The following is a 12,612-nucleotide window of genomic DNA, read 5'->3' as shown; positions in this document are numbered from 1 at the left end:
ATATATGGAAAAATGGGTCTTGCCAAATAACATCAACAATGACACCTTTAGATCATGTTAGTTGTTACATACACATTCAATGACATTGCATGATTTAATTTCTGCAAATTTGAACTCTTTAAGGAGAATCTGTGAGTAATACCTCAAATTTGAATTTTTTGAATAATTCTTGTGATGGACAAGACAGTGTCATTATTAAAAGTAAAATGTGTGTTTGACAAAATCCCAAGTAAGAATGTGATATTTTATAAATTCATAGCACAATAATCCATTTGAGTCTTGCGAAGCAGTATAATTTGCCGAATTAAAACAAAAATATTACATTATGTCTCCTCCACGATGTTTATATAGGAGAAAAACTGTTGGGGAAATCAGGAATGAACACTGTATATGGCCTATGATAAGTCAAGAATAACCACTTTTTAAGCTGAGTTTATACTCCATCGCTAATTAGCGACTAGCGATGGTATTTGACCAATGAGGTAGCTGGCTTTTATCAAATTGCTCTTCCTCATTGCCTAAAAACTAATTACTTGTTGCTCAGTGATGGAGTATAAATTCAGCTTTAGCCCTGCTTTTCAAACTATTTGCATGCATTTATACACCTATAACCGATGACATTTTTTTGCAGAATTTCTCCAACCAAAATTCCGATAGGCAGAATGAGCATTGCTTGAGAAACTTTGATCTGTCTGAATACAGGCAGGTTATGAATGACCTGGGTGTACATATCTATCAGATGATGGTACGCATCATTGAGAACAAGATTCAACCAATGATTGGTGAGTTACTTTGAATTTCTTATTTTTTGATTTTTGATTTTTTTGGACACAGCTGTCTGAGAGTCTGAGCCAGTTTATATTTAGGCTACATATTTGCTGTCACAGGACATGCTAAAGGGATATTGCCAACAAAATGTTGCGAAGAAGAACAAAGTCCCTCCCCCACACAAAAAAATGGAATTATTTGAGTAGCAATCAGATTTTCAGATATAGCCAAACAAAGGAAATAATTTCTTGCCTATTGTTGTGGAAACATTTCAACTGTTCATATCTTTGGAACTAAATGTTCAATTTCAATGGGGTTTTCTGTAAAATGTAGCTTTACAAATGATTGCAATCATACAGAAAACTAAAAATTAAGTATGCCTGATTTTAGACTGATTTTGCTTTATCACACCACCTAGCGATTTGCGGTTTTCGCCCTGCTGCTACAACTTCAGAAGGTTCATATTTTGTAAATAACTGTTTTAGATGATGAAATTGATTATTTGTATTTCGCTTATTTATATACATAGTCCCGTCAATGTTAGAAAGTGACAGTGCAGGTTTAACCACCAACAAACCAACCGGTCTTAGAGGGCGCTCTGCAAGCGTAAGCGAGGACTACGAGACGAGACACGTCTCAATTGATTCATTAATCAAGCAGCTGGCTGCATACCTGCAGGTCATGAGCAAGCATGGGATGGACCCAGAATTGACCAAGCAAGTCATCAAACAGGTAGGTCAACATAGGTTCAAAGGTCAAGGGTTATAAGCAGGCTTGGGGAAAATGTGGAATTGAATTTCTGTCCAAGAAAATGTTATCCATTGTGTCAAAGCGAAAAGAATGAACAAAAACAGGAATATCCCTATACACTCCAATGCAAAGTTTCACTCCAGGGGGAGTAAGTGTGATAGATGGAGTAAAAGCTGTGATATCCGAACGACAGAATTAGATGGTGTAAAATTGTTATTAAATTTGTTAAGGGCTTGGATAGCGACATTTTCACATATTTTTTTGTAAGACATGAGAGCACATCAGACATATCAAATTGCATTTTTAATACAAGGAATTTGATGCCCAAACCAAATAAATCTGAATAGTTGATGCAATAAAACGGCTATCTAAATTTAATCACATTCCGCAAGTCAAAATAAATGTGCATTGAACAATGCATGCCTAATACGCAGTGTCTGATGATCTGGTGTAAGTCATTGATTGCTGCATTGGAATTTTTTGGTCAAATTTGTCTATTTCAAATACAGAGAGGGTCAGGTTTCAAAATTCAAAAAGTATATAAATGCCGTAAGATCAATTTCTTTTGAACAAAACAAAATATTTTACTCACTATTACCGGTTTCGCCTATCATGGTCAATAGGTAGATCCTTACTTCCGGTAGAACGTATCCCAACTGTAGAGGGTGTATTTACATTCAGGAGAGGATCATACACATGACTTAGATACTGGGCCCCCTCATCTCTGTACATGATGTTAGGTCCTCGCTTCCTGATCCATAATGATTTCTTGACATATCTGGCATTAGCATCACACTCCTTGCTAGGGATTTTTGCATTGTCCCAATTGATGACATGGTTAAGTGCCATCTTGTAATGCAGTTGCATGTAACCTATTCAGAAGAAATGATCATTTCCAGCACTACAGTTCTTTCAGAGACACCCTGTATGATGCAAGTATACACCCCAAGTAAACGACAGTGTGTCTTGTCTCATGTTGAGAGTATCGCAATGTGGAATTTTGCAGTTGGCAGATTAGAATCAGTGGTTGCGTCACCAGCGTACAGACAAATCCCCTTCTATGACCCTCAGGGTTAGGTTATGGCATGCAATTCAAATCTGCTACTGTGGAATCCAACATGATGCTCCTCTCAACTTAAGATGAAATTAATATCATCTTGACATATTGTGCAAACATTTTGAGATATTTTGTAATATTTTTAATTTTGTTGTTTTCTTTACAGTGCTTCTATTTGGTTACTGCCAGTACTATTAACAATATTCTATTGAGGAAAGACATGTGCCATTGGTCCAAAGGAGTACAAATAAGGTAGGTCTGATATAAAAAAAAATCATTTAGGCACCACATCGAATTTGGTCGTATAGCGCCATGAGTGCCCAGTTTGGTACCGATGACACTTTCTATCATACCCTGATGATGTAATAAATTGCATTAAGCATAATTATTAACATTTGCATAGTATTATCATTTTTCATTCAATAAAAAAATGAAAGCACATTATAAATGTTCAGAATACGGTAGAGAGAGCCATCGGTACCTATCGGGGCACCGATGGCTCTATAGGATGAAATAAGATGTTGTGCCTTACTCTATATCATACCAAAAGGTGAAGAAGGTAGTCAGACCTTAAAGAGGAAGCTCCGCCAGAGCAGTTCTGCTGGGTGAAGCAAACCTGCCTGGTTATCAAATTAATCAGTGGCAAGGTTATCTCCGAATTTGACAGGTGCTAATTGATATTTTAATGTTGTTGCATCAATTAGCACCTGTCAAATTCAGAGATAAACTTGTCACTGATTAATTTGATAACCAGGTAGGTTTGGTTCACCCCAGAGGAACTGCTCTGGCGGGGCTTCATCTTTAAGGTGTTAAGACGAGGGGGATGGCAGAAACCATATGTTTCAAGTGTAAATACATTGATCTTATAAGAAATAAGTTGAGAGAGCCAATAAGCGCATTTATATTTGTGGTATTGTGGTTCTTGCCCTTCAGCCCTACTGACTATTCTTACCATATCTCCGATTGGCTCATTATATGATACATGCCTCTGTGTAACCAATCAAAAACATTGTTAGAAGCTGAGATGGACAGTACCCATGGAAATAATAAAATGCATGTTGTATCACTTTCTTCTCTATTTGCAGGTACAACATGAGTGAGTTAGAGGAATGGTTACGAAGCACACGCATGTACGATATGGGAATGGAAGAGACGCTAGAACCACTGGTGCAGGTGGCACAGTTACTCCAAGTCAAGAAGCGAACCGTTGATGGCGTCGACTTGATTTGTGAAGCGTGCACCAAACTCACTGTCACACAGGTAAAAACAACTCTTTTTAGTGCAACTTATTTCTGACAAGTTTATAGTGGTCCCAAAAAGACTCTTCCACTACGGAAAATACGAGTCTTAGAAGATCTGCTAATGTAAAAAGTTTGGTGGTAGTCTTAAGTGTACCGCTCTTTTTAGAAAAAACTTTGTCCTGAAGAAGTCCAAGCTACTCATGAGGAAAGCTTGACAGTTATAAACTTGTCCGACGGTGAGCCCGCTACAAAAAAAAAAAGAACTTACCAATTCTTGGTAGACTTTGTGCATAGCTTTTAAAATTTAAATTTTTGACCGCACATTTTTTTTTTTTTTCCATGTTTTGCTGATTTTGATTTTTTGGTTTAAAATTTCGAAAAAATTCAGAAAATTGCAATGTGAAGCAACCGTGTAAAGAAAGTAGTCCAAAATTGAGGAGGGTGGGGGAGAAGGCTGGCTACACAGGCTTTTGTTCTTTAAGTTTAGGTTTTGAAAGAAATTGAAAAAGTGAAGTTATGCTTGACATTTTTCCTGTATCCCTTTTAAAAATGTTGGGGTTTCATGATGCAATTAATATTGACCAAGATCTCATGCAACTTACCTCATGACGACCGCATAAATAAACTTTTGAAAAGACTTCTTTTATTAATACCGTACTGATGCGAGTATAGTCCCACCCCGTTTTTGGGTGAACATTTTTCAAAGTTTGGGGGTGGGACTTTACTCGAAGGTGGGACTATACTCGCGTCAGTACGGTAATAGAAAATTCCAGTTGGCATTTTTTTTTTTAAAACTCTGAAGCACAAAATTAAGTTGTCAAGGAAACCTACTGCAAAAGTGAAGTGTTCTTTTAAGTTAAAACTTATATATGTTGCAAAAACAGCCCCATTTAATTGTAATTTCTTGCTCTTTCACTTCAGATTGTCAAAATCCTCAACTTATACACCCCAGACGAGTACGAGAAGAGAACGGAGGTATCGTTCATCCGCAAGGTCCAAGCCCGTCTGCACAAGAGACCGGATCCCAGGAGGGAGACGCAGCTACTAATTGACGCCAAACACACCTTCTCCGTCGTATTCCCATATAATCCCTCATCGGTACTCGTCACGGAAATCAACGTTCCCGATTCGTTCAGTCTACAATTCTTGAGGAAGATGTAAACTAGGATGTGATTCATTTTCGTAGTTATTTTATGGAAAAGAAATTATGATCTTGTTAATGTTTTATTAAATTAATCCGTATTGGATGATTTCCCCACCCCAAAGATGACTTTTTTTATAATGCCAGATAAGGATATTGGTTATTGGTTAAGATTGTGACACAAAACGTTGTTATTTATATTGAATGTGAAGGTGATTGTCATAGCTTTGAAATAGATGAGTTGCAAGAGTGTGTTTTAGATCAGATTTTCGACTGCCCTGTGCCAGAAGTGGGTTAGTGCAATAGCTGCCATGTGTAGATGAGTACAATATACTGTGTATAAATTGTAAAATGTTCACAGGGCAGCTATTGCACTTACCCACTTTTAGCACTGAGCAGTTGATTTGGTTTCATTGGTTCATAGAGGTGTTTCTTGATAGGGAGTGTACATGCTTTGGATTAGCAGTCAATTTGAAGGGAAGAATGAACTGTTTTAAAATGTTCAGAAAATGGATACACTTGCATGTAGCTAGTGGTTCAGCTTATACCACCAATATGAGGTTGTGCACCTAGCTCAATTGAATGTCGAGCAGGTGCGAATCACTATTATGGTCAGAGGTACATGGGCACTTTCTATATGAACTTTTTGAAAACAAATCTAAAACAGGCTCCAGATTGTCAAGCTCCTTGTTTAGCACAAATTGTTATCGAGGAGATACCTGCTGGCTGTGTCGCACTCCCAGCACACCCATTGTGAGCACCCATTTACTACAAGCTGTGGACACACCTTATTTAGTGGAGTGTGTAGAAATTGTGCTCATTACCCCCCCCCCCCCAGTACAATGAAGCATTCTGCATAGAGATGTTTATTCTACATTGTTGTAGATCTATGTGGATTGTTGTGGATCAAGAAAACACACATATGCTTGTTACACAGGGTATGGACCATTTTTTGCACTCTCTGAAATACTTCCAGAACAGAAACTACATGTATGTCATCAAACACTAGTATGTATACTTGGTGATTTATGCTTAATGCATGTGCAGTGGAGTTGTGTGAAGTAGTATTTATGATCCACAGATGATATCATATGCATTACTGGAAAGTGAAAATGGGATCTATTCAGTAAAAACCAATACTGCTTGAATCCACATTGATACACTTACAATCGCGAGGGTGCGATACTCATTCAGTGGATCAATGTGGATTGATGCGGTTCAAACGAGCACTGTGAAGAATATACCACTATACTAAGTATATATAGATTCAGTTTGATATTCCTGAAGATTTTGTTTGTATTTATGTACTGTCTACTTCAAAAGCACAAATTGTATTCCAAAATTCAGTTTCGTGACGACACATTTTTGGAAGCAACTTACAAATGTAGAGATTAATACTAGAATTATTATGTATTTTACTGATGCACAAAGAGTAGATTTGTCTTGCCAGCTCCACCAGATGGGTAACATCCTTGTCGGGGTCAGTAAAGGTCAAGTGGCGCCAGCAAAGTATGTGGTTTTCCATGACGATGGCATTGGTGGATTTACCAAGTACATGTAACATCAACCTGTTGACTGACTTATGCAAGGATATTGCCCACCCCTGTTATGTATAGTCCCTACTCTGTAGACAAAATGAAATATCTGTTAGTTGCAGCAGCCCCTTTGATGTGTAAAAAAGATTTAAAACTACTTGAAGCAGGCCACCTGTGCTATATACAGCATGTGACATAACCTGCCATGTAGGTTCCTTGCCCTTCAACATGGTTACAGGTCATGGCTTTTCCGTTTAAAATCCACACTACCCCTGTGGATGATTTTGGAAAAATCTTTCACAGGGGGAGTATGACTTTCAAATGGAATGAACACATTAGCAGCTGTATTTGAAACTCGCCCTTCCTCTGTGGACGATTCAGGTCGAATCTTTCTCAGAGGGAGTGTGAACTTAAGATGGAGCTGCATAATGTGTCCATTCCATTTCAAATTCATACTCCCCCTGTGGAAGGTATTTCCAAAATATTCCACAGGGGTAGTGTGGATTTTAAATAAAAAAGCCTATTTCATTTGGTCTATTACTCACTTTTTGTAAACCCATCTTTAAGCCATCATGCTTTTTAAATTGGAAGTTATTGACACTCTATAATATACAATTCTTTTTTCCCAATCTTTTCCCTATTTAAAACATCTATTTGTGTATAAATATACCCAACTTAACTATTATATGTATTCAAGTAGTATAATTAATCCCTGTCAGCCCCTTCCATTGTATCTATGCATAGTATCAAATATTTATTGTCCGTAATAATTGTCATAATTTGCCAATTTAACTATTATGTTCATAAAAATAAGAAAGAAATGTGAAAGAAACTATAACAGTGGAGTATTCCTGTTGAAATCCACCCCATGAAAGATTTGATCTTAATCTTCTACACAGAGGGTGTAGATTTCAAATGGAGTCACCCATTTAGGTATAACCTCATTTGAAAATCATACTCCCTGTGTGAAAGATTAAGATTATATCTTCCATAGGGGGCATGGATTTCAATTGGAATAGCACCTTGTGTTACAGGATGCTTGAAAAGCAAATTAGGGAAAAGAGAAAATAAGTTTTCAAAAAAGACTCTTCAATTTTGGTATGAACAAAAATTTAAAAACTTCATTTATCTTGGCTTCCAATACCTTTAGCTTTATTCATGTCATGCCAAAGTAGGGAGAAATAGTATTCCATGTAAAATATTGCAGAACTAAAATACTAAAATATTTGGCTGGTATATTAGGCATGGGACAAAGAAGGAATTTATTATTCCGACATGAATCGGCATGAAGGTATGGTCCAGATTGATGTCCAGTAATGATGATAAAAAAATATTACCTCATTCTTAGAACCGCACTCACAATTAGAATTAATTAATTTTTATTATGTTTTGCAAATATTTTGGAGCATTTTGTTTCTTCCGCAAGTCATGTGCAAGTTTTTTTGTCGTAAAAAGTGTGTTTGAGAGCAGGAATGAATGTCGTAAAAAGATGTGAAGTCATATGCTCAATTAACTAATTAACGCTTTTATTTCTGTTAATTTGCATGGGACCACTTTTATTTGCAAAATGTTGAAAGACAAAAAGAAAATGTGAATCAAATATTGATCGGCTCCGGGGCCATTAACCCCATGAGACCTACCTGCCGATTGGCCAAAAAGAAGTTTTCATTATCGATTGGACCAATCAGCAATATTGTTAGAATAATTTCACCATGCAAAAAAATTGGGGTGAATTATTTGCAAAGCTCCATTCTGATTGGTGATTAAAGTGAAGATATTATGTAATGACCAATCAAAGGCAATGTTAGATCGGCAGGTGGTGCTCAGGGTTTAAAGCCCTGGGGATCGAATGATCTAATTACTTTATACAATGCTACTTAGAGTAGATCTAGAAGGAATGGCTTGAATTCATTTTGATTTGCTTAAAACATCTTGCTAAATAATACTTTATCAGAGTTTTTGTATTTTGTACTTATGTTTTTTTTATTGATTTGAATTATTAGAGTTAATGCTTTATGTGCAAAAATATGCGTTTTCATGTTTTATAGTTGACAACAACTTAGTATGAGTGTAGGCTTAGTAATGGGTATAGTATAGGTCCAGGAATAGAAATGTTGCGAAAAAAATCATGATTTGTCGAGTTGAAATTAGTTTATTCTGAAATTCTGCATCTGGTTTTCAATTTATAGAAAATAATATATATATCATGTTTATATGATTAAAAAGAGATGTTTAAAAGAATGAAATTTTATTTGATATGCATAAAATAGTATTGGTTCATCTATAAATATTGGATTCAATTTCAAATAGATTCTAGAAACATAATCATATTTTGCCTTAAATTTATGGGAAATGTTCATCTATAGTACATATTGGAAATGGAAAAGAGTGATGTATTCTTTGATGGAGAAATTTGTTTAAGCCTCCGTTTAATTAATTATATAGTAATTGTCCCATAGAATTATTCTGAAGAAGTTGGAACCCGTACTGTTTTTTCATGTAATGGTGCGAAATATCCGCCACCATGATGGATTGTCACCTATGGAGATTAAAACTTTGTACCTCCAGCATTTTTGACGAAGGCCGAAATCGGTAATATTTAGCATGAATGAGTGTCACAATGGTTTGCACTTAAGGTGTGTTACTGTGCACATGACAGCACAATATGGAGGCACCATATGTGACATTCAAACATGGCAGCATCTGAATTCTCCAGTCTAATTCTATGCATCATGCTAACACAATAGCTGTGATTGTGTAGTCTCCTTCCATTGAGTGAACATGATGATAGCTGACTTTCAGTGAATATGTACATCTGGTAGTCAATGTGGACATTATACTGGGCTTCAATTTGAATTTTGTTTCACCAAACTTGTGTAAATCTACTGGAAAGTAGTGTGTTGCACATATGTGTCAAACGGAGTGATTTTGCTACATCAAGGTAGCGATGTTATTGCTCAGATATACACATACTAATTCTGTCTTTGTGTGCATTTAAATGTTGTGTCCACTAAGGGCACACTTATGTCACTGCCTTGAGGCAGAAGAAGGATTTAATGCATCTGATTTTGCTCACGTTTGCAACACATTTGAAGTGCCCAAACACAGGGCAAGTATCCATCTATATCCAGCCTAACGTTATATGTACTGTACATAAAACACAAATGTGCAATGTATTTAGGGAAATGTTAGTGGTAAGAGCATTGCATTTTTTGTTTTGCTTCAGAAAATTGAACTTACTTTTAAAATAATTCTTTGAGTTACAATTTACATAAAATATGCAAGATATATTGACTGGTATATTATCATATTAAACATTTGTATTTCCCATTGTACGGTAAGATGAAATTCACTTACAAAATATAAAATTTGATTAAGTTTGAAAATTTGATTTAAGTTTGTTAGTTGGTGCTAAGTGAAGGGTATTTTCTAATTTCATCATAAAACCGCCCCCCCCCCCCATTTGAAATGATTATATCAAAAAGTAAGAAAGAACCCCAACTTCTTTGGCTGAATGTATGTATATTTTGCTTTAAATAAGTTCATCATGTGCATTTATTATTACATAATTTGTAGGAATGTTGAATCATAAACCATTATAATCTGCTGAAACATGGTCCATGCTGAAGCATATAAGGGTGATGTGATGAACTTTGTGTACTATCATCCCTAGTCTCCCATTGATAGGTCTTTTCATTTTGAAACCAAGACATGTGATATGTGGAGCTTGTCACCCTTTAATGCAAAGCATGTCACCCCAAATAGCACTCTATGCCCAAATTAATATATGTTTACAAAATTTCTATGATAGTATTGCATACCTACTTTTTGTCTTCAATTTGTCACCTAAAAAGAAATACGGTATGAAGATAAATCAAATGGGCACAATTAAATCATTTTTAAAATAAACGTTGCCACACTAACACATGTTAAATTATTGTTTTTATTTGATGTTGTTTGGAATGTGATCAAACACCACGTTTTTAGAATATTTTTGTTTATACTGTTTACAAGTAAATAATTAGTACACAAACAAAATACATTGGACATTCCATAAGGGTTCAGATAGGAACGTTTTAATTGAAGTCAATTCAATTGAATTTTAATTGAATGTTGTAATCACTTGATAAAATATGTATTAATATGTTGATTAGGAATTATTTGGTTTGTTATATGGTGTTTACTGCAATGCAAAATGTACAGTCTTTTTTTTCCTTGTTGAATATAATGGTTGAATAATATGTGTATTATAAATGTTTAGAATTATGATTTCTATACTTAACGAACCGCGTAGAATTCACACAAAAATAGTGAGCTGCGAAAATATGCTATTGTATAGAAAAATATGTACATATAGAAATTAATTGACGGCGATTTTTGTGCCCCTATTTTTTATTTCATCCCAGGAAGCTGTGATTATATTAAATGTATACTGCATCCAAATAATTTGTTGTTTATATTGTATTGTATTTTAGTTCCATTTTTTTTTGTATAACATGTAGGATTATATTTGGAGAAGCGTATGATGACTCTTTATATGATCCCCTTTGTCTGGGGAGATTGCAGGCACGGGTAATCAGGTTATGCTAACCTGGGTAGTGGCTTCAAAGGGGTCAATGTAAACCAGTTTATATAGCTGGTAAATAAGGTTAATTAACTGCTAATCTGGATCAGTGGGGATGAAGCATTAACATCCGTAAGATTAACATGTTATCTAGGATTTAATAACTGGTAAACTGGTTTAAAAGGTGTGTTGATCCCGTTTACAACATATTGCTACCTGTTATCTAGGGTTTAAAAATTGGTAAGCCGGTTTAAAAGATGTGTTGATCCAGGTTATAAGATATTGCTACCTCTTGCTTTTGAAAACAAATCAGAATCGGGTAGAGATTGTGTTCACTAAAAAATTGTTAAAAATTGGTCTAAAAATGTAAATTTTTTATTGCTATAACTGCACTGTAATAAGGAGAAATATATTATTTTGCAGAAACGGAGGTTGAGGAGCCATATTTTAGCAAAATATTACAATATGATGTGAAGTTATAAACACTAACCCTAGTAACAGGATTTGCCATCATGCTATGCTAATCCTAGTTAGGGGTTGGATAACGTCTGGTTGTTACATAATACAATATATTCTTCTTGTAACAAGAATAACACAAAATATTATATAAATACATATATATATATTTAACGTAAATCGTAAATATTGTAGCATAAGCTATTCACCAGCAATATTCCTTTCAGCTGTGTACACCCTCCTTTGTAGCATCAGAGAATTTAGGTCAAATTGTGATATTCTGACAAGTTTGCTCGATTACGTTAATTCCAACATGTTGTTTCTATACTCTGATCAGCTCGTAATAGGTGGGACTCATAACATTGTTGATTAATATTATAGAATGGTGTACACGCAGCTGGGTGCAGCACTTACGCTAACTGTGCTTTGCGTATTATGTGACCGAAACTTTGTTGCAAATTTACACAGGCATAATTTAGGACTTTATTCAATAGACTCACACAGTAACAAAAAATGAATCATTCTCACCTATTATGAGCTGATCTTAGTATAGACAAAATTTTATTACAATTGGACAAACGCCGCTTTTCAGAATTTTATTATAATCAGGCGAACACCGCTTTTCAGAATTTGACTTCTTTTTAACTACTGTGTTCAGACAGATATTTATATATTATTAATATTAAATATTAATTAACATTAATAATATTTATTAATTATTAATTTTAATATTATTACCGTAATTGATATTATTAATATTGATATAATATTAATAATATTCTTTAATATTAATAATATTCATTAATATTAATAATACTCGTTAATATTAATTATATTCATTAATATAAATATTCAGACATTTATGATTAAAGAGTATTCTAGAAAGAAAACTTGTCGGAATATCACGTAAACCCCACAATTAGCCACCTTACCCAAAGTAGTTATTTATTAAGTAAAAGTGATGTTGTTATTCCTTCCACACCTAGGCATATTGTAGCAAAAAGTCGTAACAAAATAGACCTGGAATTCCTTGTTGATCTGCAACAGTACGAGATGTCATTTAATAAAATGCAGAGGAGAAGAGGTAATTGTGCAAACAA

The 12,612-nt window shown here is 34.9% G+C and overlaps 1 protein-coding gene across 1 annotated transcript in view; it reads left to right on the top strand.

Moving 5' to 3' along the window:
* The window catches only part of LOC140142649 (unconventional myosin-Va-like), a 281,256-nt gene extending 268,644 nt beyond the window's left edge, over window positions 1-12,612 (top strand). The window contains exons 38-42 of the mRNA XM_072164650.1: window positions 632-782; window positions 1,298-1,500; window positions 2,742-2,827; window positions 3,661-3,835; window positions 4,738-12,612. Of these exons, the coding sequence (XP_072020751.1) occupies window positions 632-782; window positions 1,298-1,500; window positions 2,742-2,827; window positions 3,661-3,835; window positions 4,738-4,977 (855 nt within the window). The 3' untranslated portion in view covers window positions 4,978-12,612. The remainder of the gene's footprint in view (window positions 1-631; window positions 783-1,297; window positions 1,501-2,741; window positions 2,828-3,660; window positions 3,836-4,737) is intronic.

Source organism: Amphiura filiformis, chromosome 20 (genome assembly GCF_039555335.1).
Source record: "Amphiura filiformis chromosome 20, Afil_fr2py, whole genome shotgun sequence".
Taxonomy (NCBI): domain Eukaryota; kingdom Metazoa; phylum Echinodermata; class Ophiuroidea; order Amphilepidida; family Amphiuridae; genus Amphiura; species Amphiura filiformis.
The sequence above is the reverse complement of the archived record's forward strand: the minus strand, read 5'-3'. Positions and strand labels throughout refer to the sequence as shown.